This window comes from Prinia subflava, chromosome 25 (assembly GCF_021018805.1).
Source record: "Prinia subflava isolate CZ2003 ecotype Zambia chromosome 25, Cam_Psub_1.2, whole genome shotgun sequence".
Taxonomy (NCBI): domain Eukaryota; kingdom Metazoa; phylum Chordata; class Aves; order Passeriformes; family Cisticolidae; genus Prinia; species Prinia subflava.
Window position 1 is genome coordinate 2026889 of NC_086271.1, and position 24667 is coordinate 2051555.

The 24667-nt window shown below is 38.8% G+C and overlaps 1 protein-coding gene across 2 annotated transcripts in view; it reads right to left on the reverse strand.

Annotated features, from left to right (window-relative positions):
- EPHA6 (EPH receptor A6) overlaps window positions 1-24667 on the reverse strand; it is a 367586-nt gene that overhangs the window by 81467 nt on the left and 261452 nt on the right. For both annotated transcript variants that reach the window (XM_063419479.1, XM_063419478.1), the window contains exons 7-10: window positions 18177-18339; window positions 9712-9820; window positions 6932-7002; window positions 4927-5052 (exon numbers count right to left, since the gene is read on the reverse strand). In XM_063419479.1, coding sequence (XP_063275549.1) covers window positions 4927-5052; window positions 6932-7002; window positions 9712-9820; window positions 18177-18339 — 469 coding nt within the window. The remainder of the gene's footprint in view (window positions 1-4926; window positions 5053-6931; window positions 7003-9711; window positions 9821-18176; window positions 18340-24667) is intronic.

The following is a 24667-nucleotide window of genomic DNA, read 5'->3' on the forward strand; positions in this document are numbered from 1 at the left end:
TGAGGAAGGAATGCAATGACACTTGGGCTTTTATTCCACCGATGAAAAAATATCTATGTAAAATATCTACTGATAAAAATATTTATCTCTAGGGGTGAAGTGAACTAAGACCTACTTGTTAAGAAAAGCCCTGAGACTTTCAGAACACTTGACTATCCTTCAGCTACAGAAAGCATTTAAAAAGTACTTTCTGCTGTTATGACCTAGAAGAGCACTTGTATGTGATCTATTTAAATGGACTTCCACATCTGCTTGAAATTAATGAAATATTTCCCTGTTCAGATGGCCAAAGGTCAACAGTTCCAGAAAATCTCGAGTTGTGCAGTGAGAGGAATCTCAAAACTTGTTTCCCTTGATGTTTCCCTGTGTATGCAGGGCCTGTGAAGGATGTGAGTCTCCCTGAATTCTCCTTACACATTTCCTAATTCAGTTTGTATGGAAATCACAACTTTCCTTTGATCTTGAATTCACCCAGAAGTTATTCAGAGCCCCTACCAAACATTCTCTTGGATGAATGCAGGTCAGTTTTCCATGGGTCATAATTCAGTAAATGAAAAACAATGCTCACAAAAATATTTCAGAGCATTTCTCAGTTGCAGGTTGCTTTCAGAGCAAATCTAAATTATTTACCCCAGTCATTTTGGAATCAGAATGCTAAAAGCCAAAAAGCAAGTAATGAACAGATATATATTTAACTGGGGATTTAACACTCCATTGAGTGATGTCTGTATTAGTTTTCCCTAAAGTTTAAGGACAGAAGTAAACAAAATAAAGAAGCTCTATTCTGTAACAGTGCATCTTCAGATATGAAGCAAATCTAGAAGAGAGGTACCTTAGAGGCACAACCTTCACTTCAGAAAATTTTAACTCCCTGATATTACAGGATTAGAATGGATATTGTCACAAGACTTGTATTTTATTAGGTTCTGTTGCTTCCACTAAAACAAAGCAAAGTTTTATTAGTCAATGAGATCCAGGAAGAGTGAGATTAGAGGAAGAATTTCATAGCTTGTCTTTCACTTCAATGACAGAGGCATCAAAGTGCAGGAGTACAATTAACACACGCTGAACACAACCTCGGAATAAATTAGCAGCTTCCTCGACAGCTAAAAAATGTCAAGTGGTCCCAGGTCTTCTTCATACAGTTCCTCCCCACCAATTTATTTCTACTTAATTTTAAAAAATAAATTAAAGATGTGTGCAAATATAAGATATGTGAAAAGATATGTCATTAGAGTAATGCTCTGCGAATCTTTTGACAAAAGGGGAAGTTTTATGAGGATTTTCCTATATGATTTTGCCCCTTTCACCTTTAGATGGCTCTCCTTAAAAGTTTGCTTGCCTGACTAGTTGCATTGAAAAAGCAGTAGGTAATTTGGACTTGTAAAGTCCTCCCATAAAAGAAAGTCACAAAACTGAATGTTTTGCGGTAGGCATGGTCTATCAATCTTCTATTCTGTGACATGTTCAGCAGCACCAGAACACTTCTCTAAAGCCATGACCTTATTGCATATCTTGCTGGTTTTTCAAGCTTAAGTGCCTAAAATGAGAAAAATTTCCATTTTCTTTCTCCTGATGAAGCAGTGAAAAGCAGAAATACTAGAGCCTTAATATTGAGATTTTTAAAGAAATTTTGTGATCAGTAAATCTGCAGAATTGCAAAATCTCATTTTAAGACTAATTTGAAAAGCATAGGTTATAGAATAAACCACTTTGCTACTACAAGATTATACAAGAATACTACAGCTTCAGAATTTCATAAATAATGGCATTCATCCCTCGAGGACTGTAAAGGGCTGTTACCAAGTGCTTTAAAATGAATTAAACTCAAGGAGGCAGCTGAACAACTTGCAATTCCAAGATTTATTATCTGTACTACATCCAAAGCAGGGGGAGGAACCTCTGTTTCTTTCATCTTTTTTTTGGATGCATGATTTGCAAAGTTAGAAAGAAATGTCCCTCCCCTTGGCTATTGGGATTGATAAAATGCTGAACATAAAGATTACCAGCAAGTTTTTTGTGACATGATGTCAAAGTTGAGTTCATTAGCTTACAGAACAGACAGTTCTCACATTTAGAAACCCAAGGTGTATAATAAGTTCTGCTTCTGTTTTAGACTAGATGGAGATCAGTGGTATAATTGAAGGCACTGAATTATTTACACTGAGACTTTGACAAGATTTCATCCCAGAGTATATGTTCTACACTTCTGTTCAGACAAAGGATATTCAATGTTTTTGAAGTCAAAGGGGAATGGGTTCAACCAAAGGGGTTTTTAAAACCCAAGGATCTCATTCTCACTGCTCAGGTCTGAAGATAAACAGGATAAATGTTGACCCTGCAGCAGCTGAGGTTCATGACTGCATGTGTAATAAGTTGAAACCAAGAGCCAGATGTCAATGAAGTCAACATTTTTCCTTGCTCCACGTAAAAAGGCTGATCACAACTAGAAAAAACGATTGACTCCATTGCCTTTTTAATAAAATGTAAATAATCTCTGGTTTAATAACAGAAACCTCACCCATCTTACTATGTATTACGCAAAAAGGAGCTAACTAGAGCAGTCTAGAAATTGAATCTGTGCAAAGCACACAGCATTCAGCAGTGCCCATGTGCTAGCTAAACAGGAGTGGTCAGTCACTCAAAGGTGTGAGCGCAGCCTGGCATTACTGCACGGGATCAGAACAAACGTCTTACAGCACAGACAGGGGCTGCCATAGAACTGAAAGCTCACAGCACCAAATACAGCTCAACTCACTCCCCCATTTCAGTCTCTGCACTTGAGGGAGATTTAGATCATGCAAAGAAAATTGTCTGCTCTGGGAAAAGCTGAAGAGTTGGCTCCTTCCCCGAGTTTCAATATTTTAACAAAGAAAATAGGAGGATAGTTGTAACTTTTAAGACAGATTTGACAAAGCACCTCTAGGAATTCATTCCTTGAAGAGGTGCTGAACCCATAAACCAAACAGCAGGAAGAGATGGGGCAGAAAAAAAAGTGTATGGATGAGATATAATTACCAAATACTTTACAGCATAACTTGGGTACAGAGCTAGGTTAGAGTGAAGCTGAAAAAAGAAACTAACTAAAAATACTTGCCTTGAGTGTCACAGCCATCAGAACTACAAGTAGTGAATTAGCAAGAACCTCTGGACATGACTTTTTCCATTGAAAAAACAAACTGGAAACTGCTTTCAGGAGAAGAGTTTTAAAAATGTCATGACCAGAAATGCTAGAGATTTTTTTTCCAAGTATTTGTGCTTTTCCACTTAGGCAGTTTCAAAAGGAAACCTTTTGGTTCTTGAATGGAAATAATTTTTGTTTGAAAAATTAAAGTTTCAGAAATTGAAAATGAGAATTATTGGCCAAATTAAAATGATAAAACAGAATAAATTTAGAAGCACATCTACTAATTGATTTGTTAAAAGATATTAATGTTTCATTTTGGAGAAGATGTTGATTTTCGGTTCCACTTAGGTGAAAATTGTAAACCTCTTTTAAAAGTAATTCTCCAGTGAAAAGAAATCCATTTTTATCCAACTGAAATGTGCAATACAGAATTAGAGAGAATGCACAGAAATCTTTAGGACTGCTGAGAATTACACTGACATGTTTTGTCCCTGAGCACCTACTGAAGGAAGTGTGTGGGAATTTGTACTCTCCCTGCCTCAGCCATGGTATTTAACCTGTATCTTGTATGCATGGAAATGGGTTTAAATTTCATTGCAACCCATTTGCAAGTCCTGTTAGCTGAGTATTTTTGAAATTGAAAAATTACAGATGTAATTTCAGAAAATAAAAACCATAAAAATAAAGCCCATGAAAATAAAATATGTCAAATCATACACTTCCATGCATACAAGAAAATGGAGAGAAGTTGAGAGAAGAGTTTTCGTAAATGAATTAAAATGAGATTAAGGACACAATTTTAACCTGAACTAAAACAAATAATCCTTGTCTGTTGTACTCAACTGAAACCAGCAGTTACACAGATATGGAATGTAGCTCAATCTGCTTTATAATCTAAGACATCAATATCCAGAGTGTGTCTGAAGAAAAGGAAGAAAGAGAAGAAAGCAAACCGAATGTTTTTTGCAGAGGTGAGCCCTCTGGGGGCTCTCCCAAGCTCAGAATTCCAGAGGTGCACAGCTCCAGCTCCAGATGATGTGGCCTAAGCTATCAGGTAAACTGGAGTACTCCAGCACTATGGACTGCAATGTGAAACAGAATTTTCTCTTTTACTTTCAGGTCAATACTTCCCCTCTCCTGTCTGCAACCAGACCTGCTTTTATTTCTGTAGGATTATTGCACAACATTTTCTAGTGCACCAAATGCTTCTTAGCAACACGGGGGATATTTCCATGGTTATCAGTGTAGTAACAGATCTTTAAATGATGAGTTTAAACTGAAAAATACCCTTCCTTTCTAGAGTGACTAAGATACATGAAACAAATATAAAAAAGAAGGATTAGAGGGCATCATCTTTCATACTGTCTACATCTTATCAACAGATCTTCCTCTTTTCCCTCTCTGCCAGTGATCCTTCTCCAGGCAGAAAAGCCTATCCCAGGCCAGCCTCTCCTTTTCCTCTTTCATACTCCTCCGGTTTTCTATTTGAGAATAATTTTTTCTCAGTCTTCTATATTCAGAACTTGTATCCCCATAGAAAGAGATTCTGATCTAATTTCACCCTCAGTGACTGAGAATACATGACAATAACCATGGCACATGCTGAGTGTTTTGAATACATCTGGAAAAAAAACCCAAAACAAAATAAATAAACACCACCTCCCAAAAAACCCTACCAACAAACCAGGCAAAAAATCAGTCCTACGCAAAAAACTGATTAGGATAATTAATTTCCTAATGCTTATGAAAAAGCAGTACTGCCATGGCTAGAGATTTTTTTACAGTAGGTATAGTTTTACCTGCCCCAATGACTCTTTCAATACGAATTCTTGAAGGATCAATCTCCTTGGCAAACTCATGGACAGCAAGAGATGGGTCTTCATAGGTGTCTGGATCTATGTATGTTTTGAGTCCTGGGAAATGTACTGCAAGAAAGAGAGAATAACAGGAATCAGGAACTCCTTGATATTCATGCATTGCTACAAGAGTTTTCTTCTTTTTTGACTAGACAGTTGAAAGGACTGAAAATAATATACTACATCTGCCAGGCTTAAAATTTCAGAACCCAACAGAAGAGCTGGTCACTTGAAAAAGGGTCTGCAAAGACACCAAGTGAGGGCTCAAAGACATGGGGAAAAGCACAGCCTCAAAACTACAGTGATTATTGCCAAAGCAGTTCCCCTTTGCTGCTCCTTGGTCAACTGAGGCAATCTGTGCTTTACTTTGAGAACAGTTGTTTCTAGTTCACTCCTTTCATTTAGGAGTGGATGACTGATCATCCTGTTTTGCCAAACAACTCAAATCTTTGAGATCCTTTTCTCTAAGGAGCACTCCTGGAGGGCTGTGCTGCTTTGTTCTCTTCTGATCAGCTGGAACAGCCAGAGAGGCAGGTGCAAGATGACAACAAAAATATCCAAATCCCTTTTCAAGATAATTTCTGTCTGTTTCCTTGGAGATGGCCATGGCAGTAGCGGGTTGGTGCCAGATTGCTTTGGCAGGCTCCAGCAAGCTGCCATTTCCTGGCATGGCTGGTATCCCTTGTGTTCCTGAGTATAGCACGTTCAAGAACTCGTGTTGTTTCTTCTGGACTGTCTGGATGGGAATTCTTTCAGGCTGCTGCCATATCATGATTAAGTTCTGGAAAGCTTTCAATCCATTATCAGAAGTTGTTGCTAATAATCCATCACTTTATCAGGATAAAAAGAGGCATCTGCAGCTGGGTCCAGAGAGTCCCTTTAAAAAGAATGAGGCATTTCTCAGCCTTCTTTCTCCTGTCAGTTAGCAGCTGAGTCTAAACCAGTAATTCCTCTTTATTCTTGTTCCTGTAGAGCACAAATACAAGTAGAGACTTGCCCCCTCCAGTGTGATGCTGAGATCACTACAAATGAATGGGAAGGCTCTGAGATGAAGCTTTGTGCCAACATGAAATACAGTCATCATTTACCCTGGCCTGAAAGACACTGAGTGAGGCTTTTTTCAAATTCAGTCACGGTCTCAGAGGCATACATCAAACTCTCCAGGAGGAGGGTTTTTGTCTTCTTTTATTTCTGGCCATGTTTGGAAACAAAATGACAAAACCATCTTTCTAGGCAGTATATTTTATGGGCAAAGGTGCCCTTTTCCTTGACTGAAAGAGACACTTGGCTCGATATGGTGGTGTCATTTGAAAAATATTTTACCTCTGGTAACTTCTTCTGTGTTGAGCATAGCATTTTCAGACATGTTATCAAAATGATAAAAAACTAAAATCTGATACCCTTTGAATAAAAAAAATAGATTTAAACTGCTACTCTAACAGAAAACAGTAAGGCAGCTAATTTGAAGCAGGTAGCTAAAGTAAGCTATATAAACTAATTACTGCCCATGAGAGATCACCAGGATTTTCTCTCACTGTACTGATCAGTGAGCAGGAACATGAGCAAAGAGAACCCATTCCACTTCTTATTTCTTGGGTGGCTGGAAGTGTAGATCCCTAAATCCAAGGAGAACTAGATACAAGTAAGTCATACATTCACCAAGAGAGGAATTTTGAGACAGAAATTCAGTACCCAGAACAACTGAGAATTTAAAGAAATATACCTGAAAACCTGCTAAATATTATTAGCTGAATAGCAAACATCCCTTTAATAACTAGAACAGATTTAGTGAAATTGCAAACAAAAATAAAGACCACTGATGATGCAGGCAATAAGGAACTACTCAAATAACCAGATTAAAACATCGAGGGCAAAAGTTGTTCAGGAAACAGTGGATTTCCTTCATTTAAAGCATGATATAGATATTATATAGTGTTGAACTACTCACAGTGTCCATTTTGCAAATGAGCCCTTCTTTTCTCCTCAGATTTCATTTTGGCCTTTATGTACCACTGGCATCTTTGAAGAAAAACAAGTGAGGTTTTAAATAAAATACTTTTCATGAATAAAACAGATGCACACCAAGTTTTATCTGTATTTTTATGAAATCCAAATTCTATGCATTTGGAATATATATGTACATCTGAATCTAAAGAGGGAAATATGCATGACGAACTACAAATAGATTATATACAAAGAAAAACTGATCATGGCTGAATGTTTAGCATGACAATGACTATCTGAGTTTAAGTTTGATGTAACTTTTTTTTTTTTTTTTTAAGTTTGACTCCCCCAAAGAATTCTGATACTTCAATAAATTACTACTTTCCTGCATTCCTGGTCACGTACATAGGCCTGTGGTAATTAAACTTTATCCCATTACCTTTCATATATAGTGGGTAAAATACCCTCTCATTTTTTTCATAATAGAATTATAATTACTTCACCATGTCTCATGAAAAAAGAAAGTATTTTTTCACATCAGGACCCCTTTTTTCTCTTCTGCTGAGTGGCTCGGTGCAGCCTGAGCTGCCAAACATTGCCTACCTGCAGGTCTGGTAATGCTGATTTAGGTGGTCACATGGCAGGAGCAACTGTTTCAGTCAAGAAAAAACAAAATATTTACTCTTGGTCTTAAAGCTCTTTCTCACTCAGTGAGCAGCCTAAAAATTACTATTTCGAGGGAAATCTTTTGGTTTAAGGGGTAGCAAAGGGTTGTTGAGGCCCCGATGCCAGTGGGGAACAGCAGTGCTCTAAGTACAGACATGGAGTTCCAAGACCAGCTTGAGGAAAAACGCCTGTCCTCTGTGTGAACATTAACAGCATTATAAACAAAAACAATTACAGTCAGTATATCCATACTAACAGTGAAGATCCATGAGGAATAGGTGAACACACCCACCTCATTTCAATGCTTTGTTTAAACTGCTGAAACACGGTAGGAACAGTCCCAAGTTCATTCACTGCTACCCAGGTGATGATGAGGAAGTTAAGGGCACAAATTCCTGAAGCTGATGTACCCTTGTGGAGGGAATGCAAACCAGTGGGTTCTCAGACTCTGTGGAAACCTTGAGACTGAACACGAGTTGCTGGGACTCCCTAAGGATGCCAGTGCCATTTTTAGGACCTGAACAAGTGGTCTGTAGGGTGCCACCTGTCCAGAGCCCTAAACACAAGTTCTTACACTCCAAGTGCTTGCCCAAGGGAACAGTCAAAGAAACAAGACTGTTGCCTTACCCAACCCTCCTAAACATCCACGTGGCCCCAAAGTTTGACCACAGAAGCCAGTGATTAATCACCAGCAGAGGAGTCTCCTCATTCTCTGCTCATGTTGGCTGCAGAACAATCAGAGATAAGACTAAATCAGACTAAGCCTTAACATCCCATTTCCTGAAACTGAGCCAAGAGCCCAGTGCTGTGTCTTGAAGTCCCTGTTGCTTTCCTGTTCCTATCTGCCGTTGACAGCCGTGCTTCCTGCGTGCTCCTGGTGGATAATCACCCAGCAGAGTGCAGAGGCAGGTGCTCGTTGAACCCAGCCTCTCCACTCTGAATAGGCTCATCAGCAGCCCTGGGACTCAGCTCATCGAATTGGTAATGCTAAACAGTGAAGCAGAGCACATCTGTAGGGTACCAGTCCCGTTTTTCATACTGAAATCTGCCTCCAGTCCTAGAGCAGATTGAGTATTTATTCAAATCTTTCTTGCTCTGTCTTCTGTGGATCATGCTCTTATCACTGCATTTAAGCAGCACTTCAAAATGAATTCCTATCTTACATAATTGAAATGGCCCCATGAGTATGGCAGTAGAAAGCTAAGAGAATCTCTGATATTCTTAACATTAGACAACAGGAGGAAGAAACACAGAAAGAAACCCTTTTCCATATTTTTTTTCATTCCCGAATTTAGTTAGATTTTAGTTCAGATTTTTTTCTAAAGGAAGTGTTTGAGTTGTTTCAGGATTTCACTTACGGATTCCACACAATCATTTTCTCTGGAAATTCCTCTCTCTTCTGAAAGATCCTACTGTTTGTCACCTTCTGTAGCAATTGCAGGAATATTTACTCAGTCTCTAACATTATCTACGGCCACAATATGTTTCAAGGTTAACTGCTCTCATTAACTCCATCAGAATGTTAGATTTAACTGGTTTTATTATTTAGAAGAGAGAGCATTAATTCACATAATGGCAGCTACTGCAGTGCCATATTTAGTTGCTGGGGTATTGCAAATAAAACCTCTGGCCTGCACTGACAGAACTTCACTTTCTGTTCAAATCAGAGGTGATGCTATACCAACAAAACAGATGTGTAATTACAAATCTTAAAGTGCAGCACCCTCTGTTGATATTGGAGTAGTGCATTCTCAAAAGTTTTGCAATTGACAGTTATAAGATTTTGTAAAATACACTGTGGGGATTTTTTTTCCTGATAATGTCAGAACCTTGAGGGTGCAGCAGTTATACTGTATTTTTAAATTATCACTCTGCAGGCAAGAAGTCCAGAAACTTATTTCTAAAATATCCAAAGTATTTCCTGGTTTCACATAATTTCTTATCTCCCCTAACTGTGCCTTTAGGAAAAACAACACTTACAGAAGAACTGTAAGACCAGTGCTGATACTCCACTGTGTCTAACCCTAATTTTAGCTCTGAAAATATGGTTTAATGACTTAAATATTATTCTTAAAATTCTTTATTTTAGATGGGACTGAAGAACAGTGTTTTAATTACCTGCCAGTGATGAGGAAGAACAAAGTGAGGATGACCAGGAGAGTGAATCCACCAACAGCAGCAGTGGCTATGACAAGAATCTGTCCCTGCTCTGCAGCCATGTCAGAAGCTGAAAGAGAAGCACAGAGAAAAGAGGCTGATGCTCCATCCATCACCCATGGATTTTGCACGTTGGCTGAAATCATTTCAATGGTCAAATGTTGCAGTTTGTTTTTAATGGTTTCCTCAGTGCTTAGCGAAGATGTCTGCAGGTTTATAAAAGGAGGATTTGTCTCTATCAGACACTTGCAATTTACTGAAGTTTGAATATGACAGGATTTTGGACACAAAACTGTATTTTCTTCCTTAGCTTTATTTATCTAAATCCTGCACCTAATTCAGAAGTTCTCTGCATCCTCCTGTCCCAGTGAAGTCAGCAGCAGTGCTGGGTATATGAAAATACCAAACTGGGTTCAGGAGGAAGCAAAGCAAACCCTTCACACCTAATGTGTAGCTTCACACATTTTTCAGCGTGTCCAGTGTTCAGTTTCATTGTCACAAAATACATACACCTTATCATAACATGCTTCGGGGATTTGCAACTCTGCAGTTGACAAAAAGAAAATTCTTATGCCTCTTGTTTGTCTCTGCTTTTTGTAGGATGTTGAGTTAAAAAGGATCACCTGAAATTATCCAGTCACTGGAAACTTCCTAATTTAGTTAATTCATGGTGTATAATATTAAATCTTTACATGGAGAATTTACCTACTTACAGTCCTCACTGTCCAAATACTACCTGAGCAAAAAACAGAATTAGGCTTGGTTTTTTTTCTCTGTCTCCTGTCTTGTGACTCCAAAGTTCTATTTGTTAAACTCTGTTACACTTGAACATTTACACCACATGACATTTACCCAATTATTACTATTTCCATGGGAAATCAAACATTGTTTTGAAAGACAAATAAATAATTCTATTCAATGACTTCTGAAAACGGGAGTAAATACAGAAAAGGGAATAATTTTTACATCAGGGAAGCAATTTTGATTTGGTAGAATTGCAAACTGTGCAATAAGCAAAATCTTCAGCTTTCTTTAGGCATCAGATGATGAAAGCTTAAGGAAATCACCTAAGCTGCTGTCTAGAAAGCTCAGCAGGTGATATTCTCCCACTTTGCAGCTGATGAAGCTCGATGCAATGCACACATTGCTATCCAAAAACTCATAAAATGTTGTTTCCTAGAAAAGCATTTGGCTTCTGAACAATATTTGTGTGTGGCTTAAAAAATCGTGATGTAAGAGTAGCAAATCTGGCTTTGTAAGAGTAGCAAAACAAATAAAACCAATAGTAGCTTATGTCAAATTTTCAGCAAAACCAACTTTTTAGATTTCCGCCATTAGGTTTCTGTCCAAATAACTTGATGGAAGCATGCACAGGCAGCAAATTACAAGGCATTCAATACCTGTGGTCACACAAGTTAAATATATACATCTTCCAATAAATGATGGAGCAAATATTGACTGTATATTTAAAGGATATCTAGTGATGCTATGGGAGTGGATTCCAGCTCTCTGCTACCTCCCACAGGCTCAGGTTTAGTTGGAAAAATGCACCATAACAAAAATCATGCCACACAAGTACCAATGCAAATGCTGAATAACACTTTCTGACTCGTGGGAGTTGTGCTAAATGTGACAAAGATTATTAAAGTCAGGCATGGTTTGAAGTTGTACACAGAGAAGGTTTCAGAGGAGTCTTTCTTGCCCATCTCTGCTGGGGAAAGGGGAGGACAAACTGCAGCTCTGCTTTTGTTTCTAGTAAGACAAAAGTATGTGCAAAAATAGTAAATCTGGCAGTAAGAAAGCAAACCACGAGCTCAGATGAATTAGCTGTGATTTTCTTCAACAGACATTCACTGTCAAGGCCAACAACCCAGGAATTTCCTGATACAAATGTAGGGACTGACTCCACGGTCCAAAGAAGCACCTGCGGTTACATTAATGAGGGGAGAAATTCAAAACTGACTTAAGTTCTTTCTGCCTGTAAGCAATAAATACCATTTTTAGCTGAGACTGTACCTACTTGAAAAGGGATAATTCTGTTTCTCTTGTTTGTATTTTAGAGGCCAGAGTCGAATACATTAAGATTTTTTTCATGTAGTTAAATCACTCCAAGGAGCTTTCAAGCCTGAAACTTCCCAGTGACCTTAATTTACCTGTCAGATAAAAATGTCAAATGACAGACAAGAATAATTGGAAAATGTGGATTTGTTAAAAACTAGCAGAGAGGCAGGTAAGCCAAAATGATGGAAATACTTATTTTTGCTTGAAGTGATCCCTCAATAAAATCAATAAAGGCACAGTGCAGTGAACAACACATATTTAAGCACAGGAGTATCCACATGCACAGACTTATCACATGCAGGCAAAAGGTTCCACAAAGAACTGTTTATGCAGCAAGAAGACAGTAATCAGGGACTCTCAATACCTAGAATCTTTACAGCATTTTGCCATTCTAAATTAAATTCTATGTGTCTCTTAACCTCTCTGCTCTTTTCTCATTTCTCTGGCTTTCTCTTATGGTAAAGTTCAATTTGTAAATATTAAAAGCTTTAATTATTTCTGTTGTGCATGTTCCTGGGTATTTTTTGTCACTTCCTGGTTCTCCTTCCTTATTTTTCCTGTGTATATTGGTCGATGACCCTGTGTTTCTCCTCAGAACTTCTTGATTATGCAAGACAGAAAAACAGTTTAACAAACAACTGCAACAGGTTGCAAAGTCAAGCAAGTTCCTGCAACCTCATCCCTTTGTGTGTACATATGAGAGTGCTGCATTTCATCACAGAAGTACACAGCATTTTTTTCCAGAGTCTCATTTGTTGAAAACATGGCCAGCATTTCTACAGCTAAAATCAATATTTTGTTGTCTCTACACTGTCCAGGGCACCTCAACATTACCATAAACCACGAGCAGAGCTAAGGGAGCTTAGCACCCCTCTAATTGGGCTGACTGCTTAGTCTGGTACTGTGTCTCATTCCCTCTACCTGTCTGCTCACTTTGACACTTAAACACTTTAAAAGATGAGGAGCTAAGACAAGGAGAAGGGAGAATTTATGACTTATCCAAGATGTTTCAGTAGTATATCGCAACGTCTGGGTGGCAAAACTCTTCAAGCACATTTTACCTGCAACTGATGTGATTATGAAAGTGATTTTAAAACTGCAGCATGGATTGTATATGCACCCAGGAGCTTATTATCCACATAAACTCCTCACTGCCATTGCTCTTCATGCCTAACTCATGTTATATCCCTGAAATGGTGCTTGAAGTTTCTAATTACATCATTCCAGCTTCCTTACTTAACACCATGCCCAGAAATCCCTTCTGCATCCAGCCTGGTGTCAGCTCTGATCCTGCTATCCACTTTGTACATCCATGCCCTGTCTCATCATCTCTCCAGGTTCTTCATCTGAATGTATGAAGGAAGAGCTGCACCTTCCCTCCCCTCTGGGCTGAAGGGAAATATCCGGAGGCTTCCTCGTTTCTTCACTGGGCACACTGGAACAAATGCTGCAGATGTTTTAGTCACAGTGTCAGAGGCTGAAAACCAGAGAGGATCTTTCAGCTCTGCCCTTTCTTTGAGCAAATTTCTCTAGAACATTTTACAAATTCATGTATTTGGTATAAAAGAGCTGGCAAGCCTAATGACAGGTCTCTTCTGTCTCTCAGCTACATCCCTTGGTTACTTCAGTTTGACACCTATCAGGCAGCAGACCCTCAGCAGGACTGGAAGATAAAAAAGTGACAGAAAGACAGCCAGACTGATAACAGTGAGTGGCTGCAAGACAGATAAGTGTGGACAGTGAGCACTGGAGCTCTGGCAGACAGGAACAGGCTGTCAGGGGGATGTACAAGGCATTGCAAACAACAGTGCTTAAGAACAGGTAAAAAACCACAAAGTGTCATTAGGACAACCTTTAAATTTTCACAAATGAAAATGTAGTTCCTGTGCAGTTCCTGTGATGCAGTGAGATGATGGGCTCCAGTCAAAGGGGAAATGAGAAGGGAAAGGAAAGGTGATGTTAAAAGGGACTGTCACCAGCACAGGAATGTAAAACGTTTTGGTGTCTATTCACTTGAGAAGTTTTCTTCCAAGTGTTTTCCCTAACATCCACTTCCTGGCCAGTGGATAAATGGAAAGCCTGTGCAGGCAGTTCGAGATCTGAACGAGGATGCTGCTCTTGTTCAGGAAATGCAGAGGAGAAGTGAAGTCTCTGGGTTTTCTGGACACAGACAGTAGTGCAATCAGATAGACCAAAATCAAATGTGAAGAACAAATGGATGAAAGTGTTAAAACACAGCAAGGGAATACTTAAAGATTAAAATGAGACATTCTTTGGTATCCAGTGCTGACTAACACTGAATGAACAGTAGGATGAGGCAGAGGTGGGGAGAGACCCAACAAGAAGTTTCTAAATATGAAACACGTGTCATCTGATTTGTTTTGTTTCAACAAGGAATTCAACTGACTATTGTCAAAACAGAAAACATTGTAAAAAACAAACAAAAATATTTCCACTTTGCATTGGCAATGCAGTATATTTTCTAAAATTCCTTGGGATGGCTTCTCTGTCATGGCATGAAGTAGGGCATGTGCTTTAGCCAGTAGTGGACCTGCACTGGAATCAATCATTCAGGACCCTTTTCTTGAGCTTTGGAGTTCTGGAAAGAATGGAGTCACATGTGGTGGCAAATCCAAAATAGCCTGATTTGAGGACGAAAAGTTAAAGGCAGATTTTGTGGATGTGGGAAGAGGGAGAGGAATGAAAATTCAGCAGAATTTTCTGGCAGTACACAAAAATCACCATCTGAGACTTAAAGAAATTAAAGTTATTGATCCATCAGGATGGGAGTTTCAGCCAATTATTTTTTCAAAGTCTTCAACTTTATAAAACACCTAATCAGGTATTCTATCAGCATTTCTAAAATGTTTAGGTTTCTATTGTTAATAATTTAAAGTACACAAAGTCTGCATTGCTTTTGGATTAAATATCATCATGTGTTCACATTTATCACTCTGTTCAGCCCAAGCACAAGTCCACACTGCATAAATGCAAAATTGTCCCTTAGGCCCCTTCCAGAGCAAGCCAACCATTCCACTTTCAGATTGTTTTTTCCTAATGATGGGAAGGCTGACAAGGAAAAGACCCTTGGTTTTAGAACAAGCCCTGCTTTGGCAAGAAAAGTGCCTAAAAGCTGTAAATTGTTCAATATTTTACAAATTCCTCTGGGCAGAAAGACCGCTGAGGTAGTGCAAAGAAACTACTTCTCTAGGGAAAAAAAAAAGTAAAAAGAAATAAAGAAAAAAAGTTTGAATCATTAATTAAAAAAACCAAAACAAAACACAACCAAAACCAAAACAAACAAAATCAACCAATCCAAACAGGTATTGCAAAAACAGCTGGTTAGAAGAGAGGGGGGAAAATATTAGAGGGTAACAGTCAGAGATTAAAGCATCTCTGCCCTAGGACAAATGTTTTTTTATTGTCAGAACACATTTTATTCTCTGTTAGGAAGGACCAGAGTGTTTGTGTGGTGGCTCAGATAGCTGGTAATTCTGACAGATAAAAGCAGGAACTGCAAGTGAGGTTTATGCTCCAATTTAAAGCCCCAGCAGTGGCAGCTGTGTGTGTGCTGGAGTGTATGAAAACCTGCCAGCTTTGCTACGAGTGTTTTGCCTGTAAGGTGCTGAAACAGAGACTGAATCAAATGGCAACAAGAAGCACAGTCACATGTGGTGGTTGCTGTGCTTTGGAAAAGTTTCACATTTCCCAGGTGCAGCCTCTGAGCTTTAGAAGAGGGAGAAATGCCTGTCAGCATCCATTTGTCCAACTCTGCTTCCTTGAAGAGAATTTTTCTCACTATCCTAGGTAACTCCACTTCCTACCACAAAGAAAATACAAATTTCACTCCACTTTTTTGCCTTTGCAGCAGGGAGAAGAACTGAACAACAGAGCTCCCCAAGCCGTGGCTGCCTCAGTCTGTGGGTCAGTAAGTGAGGGTGCTTCCCCAAAAACACAGCAGCATTAAGAACTAACTTCTTCCACTACTACAGCAGATTTGGTCTTCTCTCTCCCTCATGCTCCACTTTTAGCAATCCCACCAAAATGTTTTAGTGTTCCTGGTGATGATGTATCTGTTTTATCCTTTATAACTTTATAACTGAAGTGACACAGGTAGTGTTTCACCCAGTACATCAGAGAAGGCAGGATACTTTCCTGCCAAAGGACAGCATCTTTTAGGACATTGATATACACATCTTACAGCTGATGAATCATTACTTTTCTCTAATTAATCTACTAAAGAAAAACCCTAATTTTTGCTTGCTTGCTTTACCACTATCTACAAAATCTGCCAACACCCAAGCAGGGTAAATGGAATAACCTTGGCTGTTTACCTGCAAAGGTCTGGGGATTCTTCTCTACTGTAACACGTTCAGTTGGCAGAGAGCTGAAGGATGGTACAAGCTAAGGCAAATTGAGGAGGATTTTTATCAAAAACGTAAGTCAAAAACATGACTTACAATATTTTTTGTTATTTCCATGAGAGTGTTGGTTGATAAATTTTCTGTTCACAACACAGATTTTTAAATCATTCTATTCTTCCCAGCCTTCTCACGAAAATGCTACTTTTGTGTTAATTAAGCTTCAGTTGGAAGTCCACAAGAAGTAATTGAAAAAGTGGAATTTTCACCAAGTAACTTGTTTCTAGCGAGCAGGGATGGAGGGAGCTGCAATACTCTGCCTTGGCCTAATATTATTTGCTATCTTTCAGAAAAATGTATATTAAAATATCGGAAAATTTTCCGCTGAGCTGCAAACTAGCAGAATAGTAAACGATGAAGAGAGATTTCTACACAGCTGGACTAGGACTGGTTTGTAAGACAGATGCAGGCCAGCAAGGGTGAACTGGTGAACTAACGTTTATGGGTACTGACAGAACCAAGCAGCCCAAATCTCAACACAATTCTCCCAAATCCTTCTGTGTAAGTGTTAGTCAGTATCTTGAAATACTGAAAACAACATTGCTGTATTCTATTTATTCAGCTATGTGAAACCATGTACTAGTTTAGGCAGCAAGGGCTTACACATAGAAGTAAAAGAAATGAGAATTACTGGGAGATAAGCTGTGTTAGGTCTGTTTATGGCATCATAAACAGATTTATTTTTCCATTTTATTTCAGTATCGTGTTCAGCTTTGATGTTATACTGCAAAAAGGATGTTAAAATTAAGCTCACCATGCAGCCCAAAGGCCAGCTGCATCAGTGCACTGAGAAGGAGAGACGGGACTGGGATGGAGTAAGGGGAATGTCATTCCCAGGAGATTCCCTCAATACCAATGAGGGAAATGTCACTGGAGCCAGAGTCCTCCTGATTTAGATGGACAAGTGACATTTTCATAATGTGTAACCTCACAGAAGTTTAAATACTATTTTCTTTTTACATGAATTAAGCCTCATATTTATTGCACCAGAAGCTACAGACAAGATCTCCTGAAATTCTTGAAACCACCCAAGTGCTCAACTCCTGTTCAAACCATTTGGCTTAAGTACCCAGAAAATTTTAAAAAGTCCAATTAGGCATTAAGCACTTGGAAATCTATCCCTGATTGATTTTTGAAATAGAAGTTAAGAAGCAATAAAAATGGAACACAAATCCCTGGGTGCTCTTGGAAGCACTTATATAGTTTTGAGTCTGTACATTAGCTTAAACAGCTTGATTTCTAAAACACTAATGAAAAACATGGTACACATAACTGGCTAATTAAAGTAATTCAATTAATGAGTGTTTTAGTGTTGCATCTACTACACTAATTTTCTCTCAAATACATGTAAATACCTTTTCCTGTGTTTCTTTGAACATGGAGGGCAACACATGACAAATATAAAATTGTTCAGAGCATCACACATGAAGCCTTTTTGCATATTTTAAAGGAATAAGAAGGCCTCTTGCTTCTTAGTGGCAAATTCAGTAGCTTTACTGGTTGATGGAAATGCATATAAAAGTTTTCAGTTCTGTATTTGGGAGCATTGACAACTACAGAGTGAAGAGTCCATCACTGGGAACTTACATGAAGCTGCTGGACTTAGGGAAAGCCTGGATAAGGGAATTTCTAGATGTCAAGAAGCAGGACTTCTACAGGGAAAGAAAGGATCAGAGAATCCTCCAGCATCTTAGCTTGGAAGGGACCCATAGGGAAATTTTATGGAAGAGAACATTCCTTCAGCTGCAGCACCGGGCTAACGTTTCTGTGAGTTGTTGCACATCCAGAACTGTAAGTCTGAGGTTTGGTTTTTATCACATAGCACTGGTCATTTTGTGATAAACAAATGGTATGGGTTCAGACATTCAAACTCCCAACGTCTCCCTGGCTTAGAATTAGATGCTACTTCTATTGTATTTATTTTTTCCCTTCAGTGAAACTTACTTTCATCTCCAGTTTCAAATTCAAACTTCTGGCTATAGCCGCTGTATCCTGCTGCCGTCCTGACTCTGATATGAAATATATACTTGGTGGCTGGCTTGAGACCTGTGATGATAACACTTGGAGCCTTGGACCTTGTGGAGGAATAGCTGAGCTGCTCATGCTCCTGAGGGACAAAAGAGGGAAGAAATGATATCAAGTTGAGTTGAACAATCTTTGCAAAAATGATATAACAGAACTGAAGCTCCATATTCTTCTCATGAATGTAAAATGTGCTTATAAAAGGAGGTGCAGGTATGGATTTCTGTACTTTGGTTCTGTGCTATAGTCAAAATGTATGGTATGGCCTTGACTTTTACATTTCAGGTTTTTTGTCTTTAACCTTGCACACAGACATGTTTTTGTGACTTGGGTTAGCGACCAACCCAACCGTAGTCAAACCAACATGAATTAGTACAAGACTACATTCACAGAAGAATGGCAACTACAATGGAAGCTCATTATTTTTTTTCACAATGGACAAACTAGGAGGTCAGTAAACACTACCAAGCTGTAAAATAAAGATGTGGGAGTATTCAAACACCCGCTACTCACTTCTACCCGCAGGTAGTGCCAAAATGCCGGCGCTATCCGTGGGTAGACCTGTGGGTAAAAGAAAATAGGAATTAACTTTTTCTTTAAAGCCTGTCAACCTCCAGTGTGGTTCAGCTGCTTCGCTGCTGTGCTCAATGTCTCCTTGCAGGCAGCTGTAATTTAGTCATACATGAAACTCTACAAGGAGAAATACTCTGTGCAGAAGTCCCCGTTTAACCTCCTGGCAGTTGATCCCAGGCAGCTGCTGAGAATTCCTGACTCTCAGAGATCCCTGAGAACTATGGTCTCTGGGAATTACCACTGCAGACCAGCTCCTCTGGTATGGAGACCAGGAACATCAATTTCTGTGCTTTAACTGAGTGCTGCTTTGCTAGACAGGTCTTGGATGATGCTTTTACATGAGAGGATGACTTGGAAGAAGAACATTTTTTTCCCTGTCATTAGTTACTTGATAAACCAGTAACCTGTAATATTTTATGTGCTGCCTTAAGGTAAGGTTTACTCCCTTGGAGCAGGATTTGTCTCAAACTGAGCAGGAATGTCCTTGGCATGTGCTTAACAGTCCAACTGTGACACCCGCAGAGCACCATACATGTTTAATATACCATGCAGTTATATCAGAGCAGGTGTAAGTTATTCAAAGGATGCTTCCAGCCTGTTCAGAAGGAAATCTACTTCACAGAAGAGATATAACCAGGAGAGGATTAGGTTTCAGTCAGATTCTGTTGGACTTTTAACCTCTTCTCAGCAATATGCATGCACTTTTTATATAAAACAAACAGCTTTTATAAAACACGCTGAGTTAACTTCAGCCATGTGTAACAAATCACTTTAGCACAGGGCAGCAGGTGGATCACTACTCCCCAGTAGGAACACAGGGAGATGGCTGAGAAAACCAGCTTAAAAAACAAACACACAGAAGCAACCTAATGATTCTGTTAAGGGAAGGAGCAGGAGGAAGGCAACAATGATCAATGTTTAAAATAACTGCATTTAACTTGCGCTTCAAACAGTGGAAATAATTTGAGAAACTACAATAAGAGGAAGTATTGATTTTTTCTACAGTCTGTTACCAAAATTTGAAGCCGTGAGGAGCATGTATTTAAATTGAAATAGTAGGATAAAATGTACATGTAATCTTGTGGATAGAGACTGTCATTAATACACCATCTAACTACTTCTTTAAATATAAGACTTCTCCCAATTACTTGATATGTTGTAACTTCACTTTGAAAGGGTTAGTGGATTTTAGACGTACTTGAAGGCATTTCAGAAAATACCTATTTTCTTCTGACAGAAAGCCTGCTTGTTTGAGTGACAGGTGCTTTCTTTTCCTGATTAAACTTACATGACTTTCTGTGAATGAAAGATCTTGGAAATCTTTACTGCAGATTATGTAAACAGCAAATGCTTGTTTTATACAGGCATTAGCATGATTCAAAGTGCTCTGTCATGGCCCATAGATGGGCAGTGACTTTATCCTCTGGAATACTCTGGGAAGTTTTATTTAGACTTTGTAAGCTAAGGAAAAGACCAGCCCTAAGGGATTTCACTGTACAGTGTAATACAAGCAGTTTCCTTTCCCTGGACTACCTTACTGCTTGAAATCAAGTCCTGGCATTTAACAATGTACTGCTTCTTCTGACCTGCTGGAGAGAATGCTGAAAAAACTGATGGAATTGTAAAAAGAAACAGGGTCTTTAAGAGGAGGATGGAAATAGAAACTTTTCAAAAAATGAGGGGAGATTCCCCAAGATCCAGTGACAAGATTTATCCCCTGATGCCTGCAGAACAAGGCCAGCAGCAGCAAAAAGTGGAAATGACTTCTGAAAAAGAAACAATCTGAGCTATATCTATTATATGTTATTACAGGCTAACTGCTGCTTGTGTAAAACAGACATTTGGGATACACTGGCTCCATAGCCAGGGGTGTGGACAGGCAGGCAGCAAATAGAATTCATTATTTGTAGGTGGTCAAAGGTGATGAGCGTGACAAGGGCTGTGATGGTAACATTTAATCAACAAAATGTGTCCCTCTGGGGCAAACAGCAATGTCCTGAGGGGCAGCCATCGCTGCCTGTCCCTTCTGGAAGGGATTCTGGCCACCCCCAGGGGCTTTTCTGGCTCGTTGCTTCCTCGCCACCTGCCTGGAGTTGCCTGCAGGGAGCCCTGAAGGGTCCCTTCTCCATGCCCTCCCCTCTCCTTTCTTTCTGCATCCCCTCATGCCATCCATCCCCCTGACTGAAAAATGATGTCTGGGAGTACAGAGCCTTAAAAGTAATAGTGCTGTCATATGGGGAAGGGGGCAAGATTTTTTATTGCACGTGAAACAGTGGAAAGGGAACCTGTCACCTTGGTTTGAGAACAAGCTTCAGGAGCTCGAGGGAAAAGTTGCTCAAATTCAAGACAAAACAATTCATAGGCCGGAAACCTCCCAGGGCTGGAATGTTTTGCACAAAGAATTCAAATTCAGCCTTTTAGGACTGGATTCATACATAAGAGAATCCTCCAAAGAGTGGGTGCTTTGCCATTATTCCATTCTCTTGACAGCTGATCTGCAGCCTGCCTGGAAAGACAGAGCTCTCCACAGAGATGCACGGAGGTGGCTCTCAAGAATGGCCACTCCTGCCGTCATCTCCCCCAGGAAGGCTGAAGATGAACTCAGAACAAAAAACCACAATTCTAGTCTGCACAGAAGTATGAGCTGCTGTGTATAATTCTTGCTATAGACCATATGCACTCACTTTTGCAGGGATTCTGTGTTCAAAAAGTCAATTTTAAACGGAAGGACTTAAATGTACTTCCTGGATGTTAGTGCATGCTTTCTCCAGGTCCTGCTTTCATGTTGGGGCAAAATATACATCAACCCACTTATCATGCACATCCTTTAGATTCCATCAAAAGGAAGCATGATTTTGTGTGCTAGAAGGATCTATCACTTGTGACAGATGTCTGACCTAGACAGCGACAGGGCCAGAATCAATGGGAAAGGCCAAGGACTACATTTATTCTGTACTTGATAACTACAGAGGGCTGCTACAAAATCTGCAAAATAAAACAAAAGTTTAACTGATATGGCTGTGCCACCCATGGCATAGAAGATAACACACAGTTGGCCACTATGTACGTTCAGTGTTCACAAAAAGAAAAGGGACACAAGAAATGCTCTGATCTTTTGCATCAGTACGAGAGCAGCATTTGTTAGATGGCAAAGGAGTCAGAAGAAGCAGCTCTGAGAACACAGGGGCTGAGGGGTTAAGCATGAGTTAAAGGAGTATATCTAATATAATATACTCATAGAACCATGAGACACAATCTGATACAAAGAAATTCATAAGACCTCTTCCATAGCCTACTACAAATTTATCTTGGTGAAAATCTGTAATTAAAACATAAATATACCCCAAATGCAAGCTATACCAATGTTATTACACAATGTAATACTAAATCTATGACTGCCTATCCAAGTTAAATAGAACTACATTCTGAACTTTGAAAATGCTATCTCTGATTCTAAGGAAATTGTATTTTTCTTCTTGTCTGTGTGATTCCTCTTGTAAATGGATTCAGTTCTGATTAGGAGGGACAGTGTTCACAGATCCATGGGAGTTTGCTCTGGGCATGAACAGGAAAACCTTTCAGAATCACATTCTTCCCTGCAGCCACCTCTGCCTATCTGAATCTGTATCGATCCTAATTTTATGCTTGGCTTTATAGATAAGGCATTTTTTTTGGTATCTAAAGGAACAGACTGGCTCAGTGGAAGGCACAATGGTGCTAATGGTCTAAGACTAGACAACCTCATTTAATGGAGTAGCACCATCAGAGGATAAACACTAAAGAAATGCTTTCTCCTTCTGCAATGCAGCAGAGCAGAAATTTCCAGATGTTCTGTTATTGTGAATGATTAATACCATTTTCCTCATGTACTTAAAAGAAAGGGGATTCCCCCAATAACATTACACATATTTAATTGTACATAAATAAACTTTCACATGCCACACCTGTGGCTCTAATTGCTCTCTAATGTTATCCCCACCTTAGTACAGAGAAAAAGAGCACAGAAATGGAGACTTTGTAGATACATATAAGATAAATATTGATAAAGACTAACCAAAATGCGATGACATTTAATCACATTAAATCACAGACTCCTATGGTAATCACAGAGTTTACATTCTGATGTTATAGGTGAGAAAAAGATCATATATCTCAAAACCTTTAGTGCAAAAAAAAACCAAAAACCACAACCCAAAAACCGACAAAACAACAGAAATTAAAGCTGAAATGCAGAATTTTGCTTGTAGTGCCGAAATAATGTTAAAAAGATTAACTTTACCAGTAAAGCACTGATAAAATCCTGGTACTTTCAGGCATACAAGATTTGTCAGCATTAATATTTGAGTGGCAAAAAGAGACATGGCTGAAATAAAAAATAGCATCAGTCTGTAATTTAGCAATTTTAAAAGATAACTAAATATAATTTCCTATTCTTTAGAATATATAATGAGAGCTATACACTCTTAGTCTGGTTTATTTTATGAAAGACAGTGGAGGTATTCAGCTCATTCAGTGTCACAAGTAACAAAAGTCTTTTTAAACTGACCCTAGGGAAAGGGATTTCCAAATCTTCTGCCAGCTTAAAGAGACTTATTGTACCCACGACTTTCAAGTGTGTGTGTGCAGAAAAATCCAGGGAGAGTAACTGAATTTACTATCAGCTGTTTGCAAACACATTTTCTAGTTTATATCTATTGTCCTGCAACATGAAAATTCTGTATTAAGCCACATAATCCTGCCTGGCCTTTTCAGAGCCCTGTTATTTAAGTGAAAGAAGTGCTAATAGAGATTAAATCTATATACCACAGGGACCAGGTCTTTATCCTGCACACTGAAGCACAACGTCAAAGCTGAGTATATACCACATTAAAGTAAAGAAGAGTTGGGAGTTTCATGATTCAGGCACTATAAATGTTTAAATAAAAGCACCAATAATAAAAAAGATTTTTTTATGAGACCATTTGGTCACATCTTTCCTCTTTCTAGGAAAGAGGATAGATACATCAGTCTGAGGAACACACACAGTGTGACCTACAGAGGAAGCATGATTACTTTAAAGAAATGATCATGATTCTGGAAGACAGCAGTTTTTACTGATCATAGCTCTAGTCCACTGTGCAATGAAATCTCCAAATTCTCCCCTACTTTTCCCATGGGGTCAGCTATGCTGGCACTCCACAGTCACCTGAACTTCAATGCTACCCATTAGGATAACACAGCAGTTAATTATTAGGTATACTCATTAATTGATTAATCAGTTCAAATAGAATCTATTAAAGACAAATAACATCCAACTGTGGAGTTTGTACTTACTCTCTGTGATCAATAAAAACAGAGTCTCCACAGCTCTAATTTATGGAAACTGCCTCTGATTTATAGAGCCTATACTCCTTTAACAACTAATTTTCCCCCAAGAAGTCTTAAAAAGTATTTTCTTTCTTTACAATAAGATATTTTCCTAATAAAATTTCAGAATGTCTGTGGCCTCTAGTCATAGCATCTTTGTCACCTTACACAGATTGTTGCAGGTAAGGACTAATTACACTCAAATCAATAAAATTAATGACACCTATGAAACTCTGCCTTTGAAAGCTTTTTTATATTCATTAACTTTATGTGTGATTTTCTCCTAGAAAACTATTTTGACCTGCAGTACATCATAACAGGAATGCTGGCAGAAGGTTTTCGAGATGACTTAAAGGTTCAAAAAAGTGCTTCTAACATTAATTACTGATTACAATCTGATAACAGGATTAGGTAAATTTTTACAGTAACATAGAGCGGTAAGAAAAATCACAGTAAGGTAAGTAAAAGATACCACTCAGATTTTTTAAAAAATG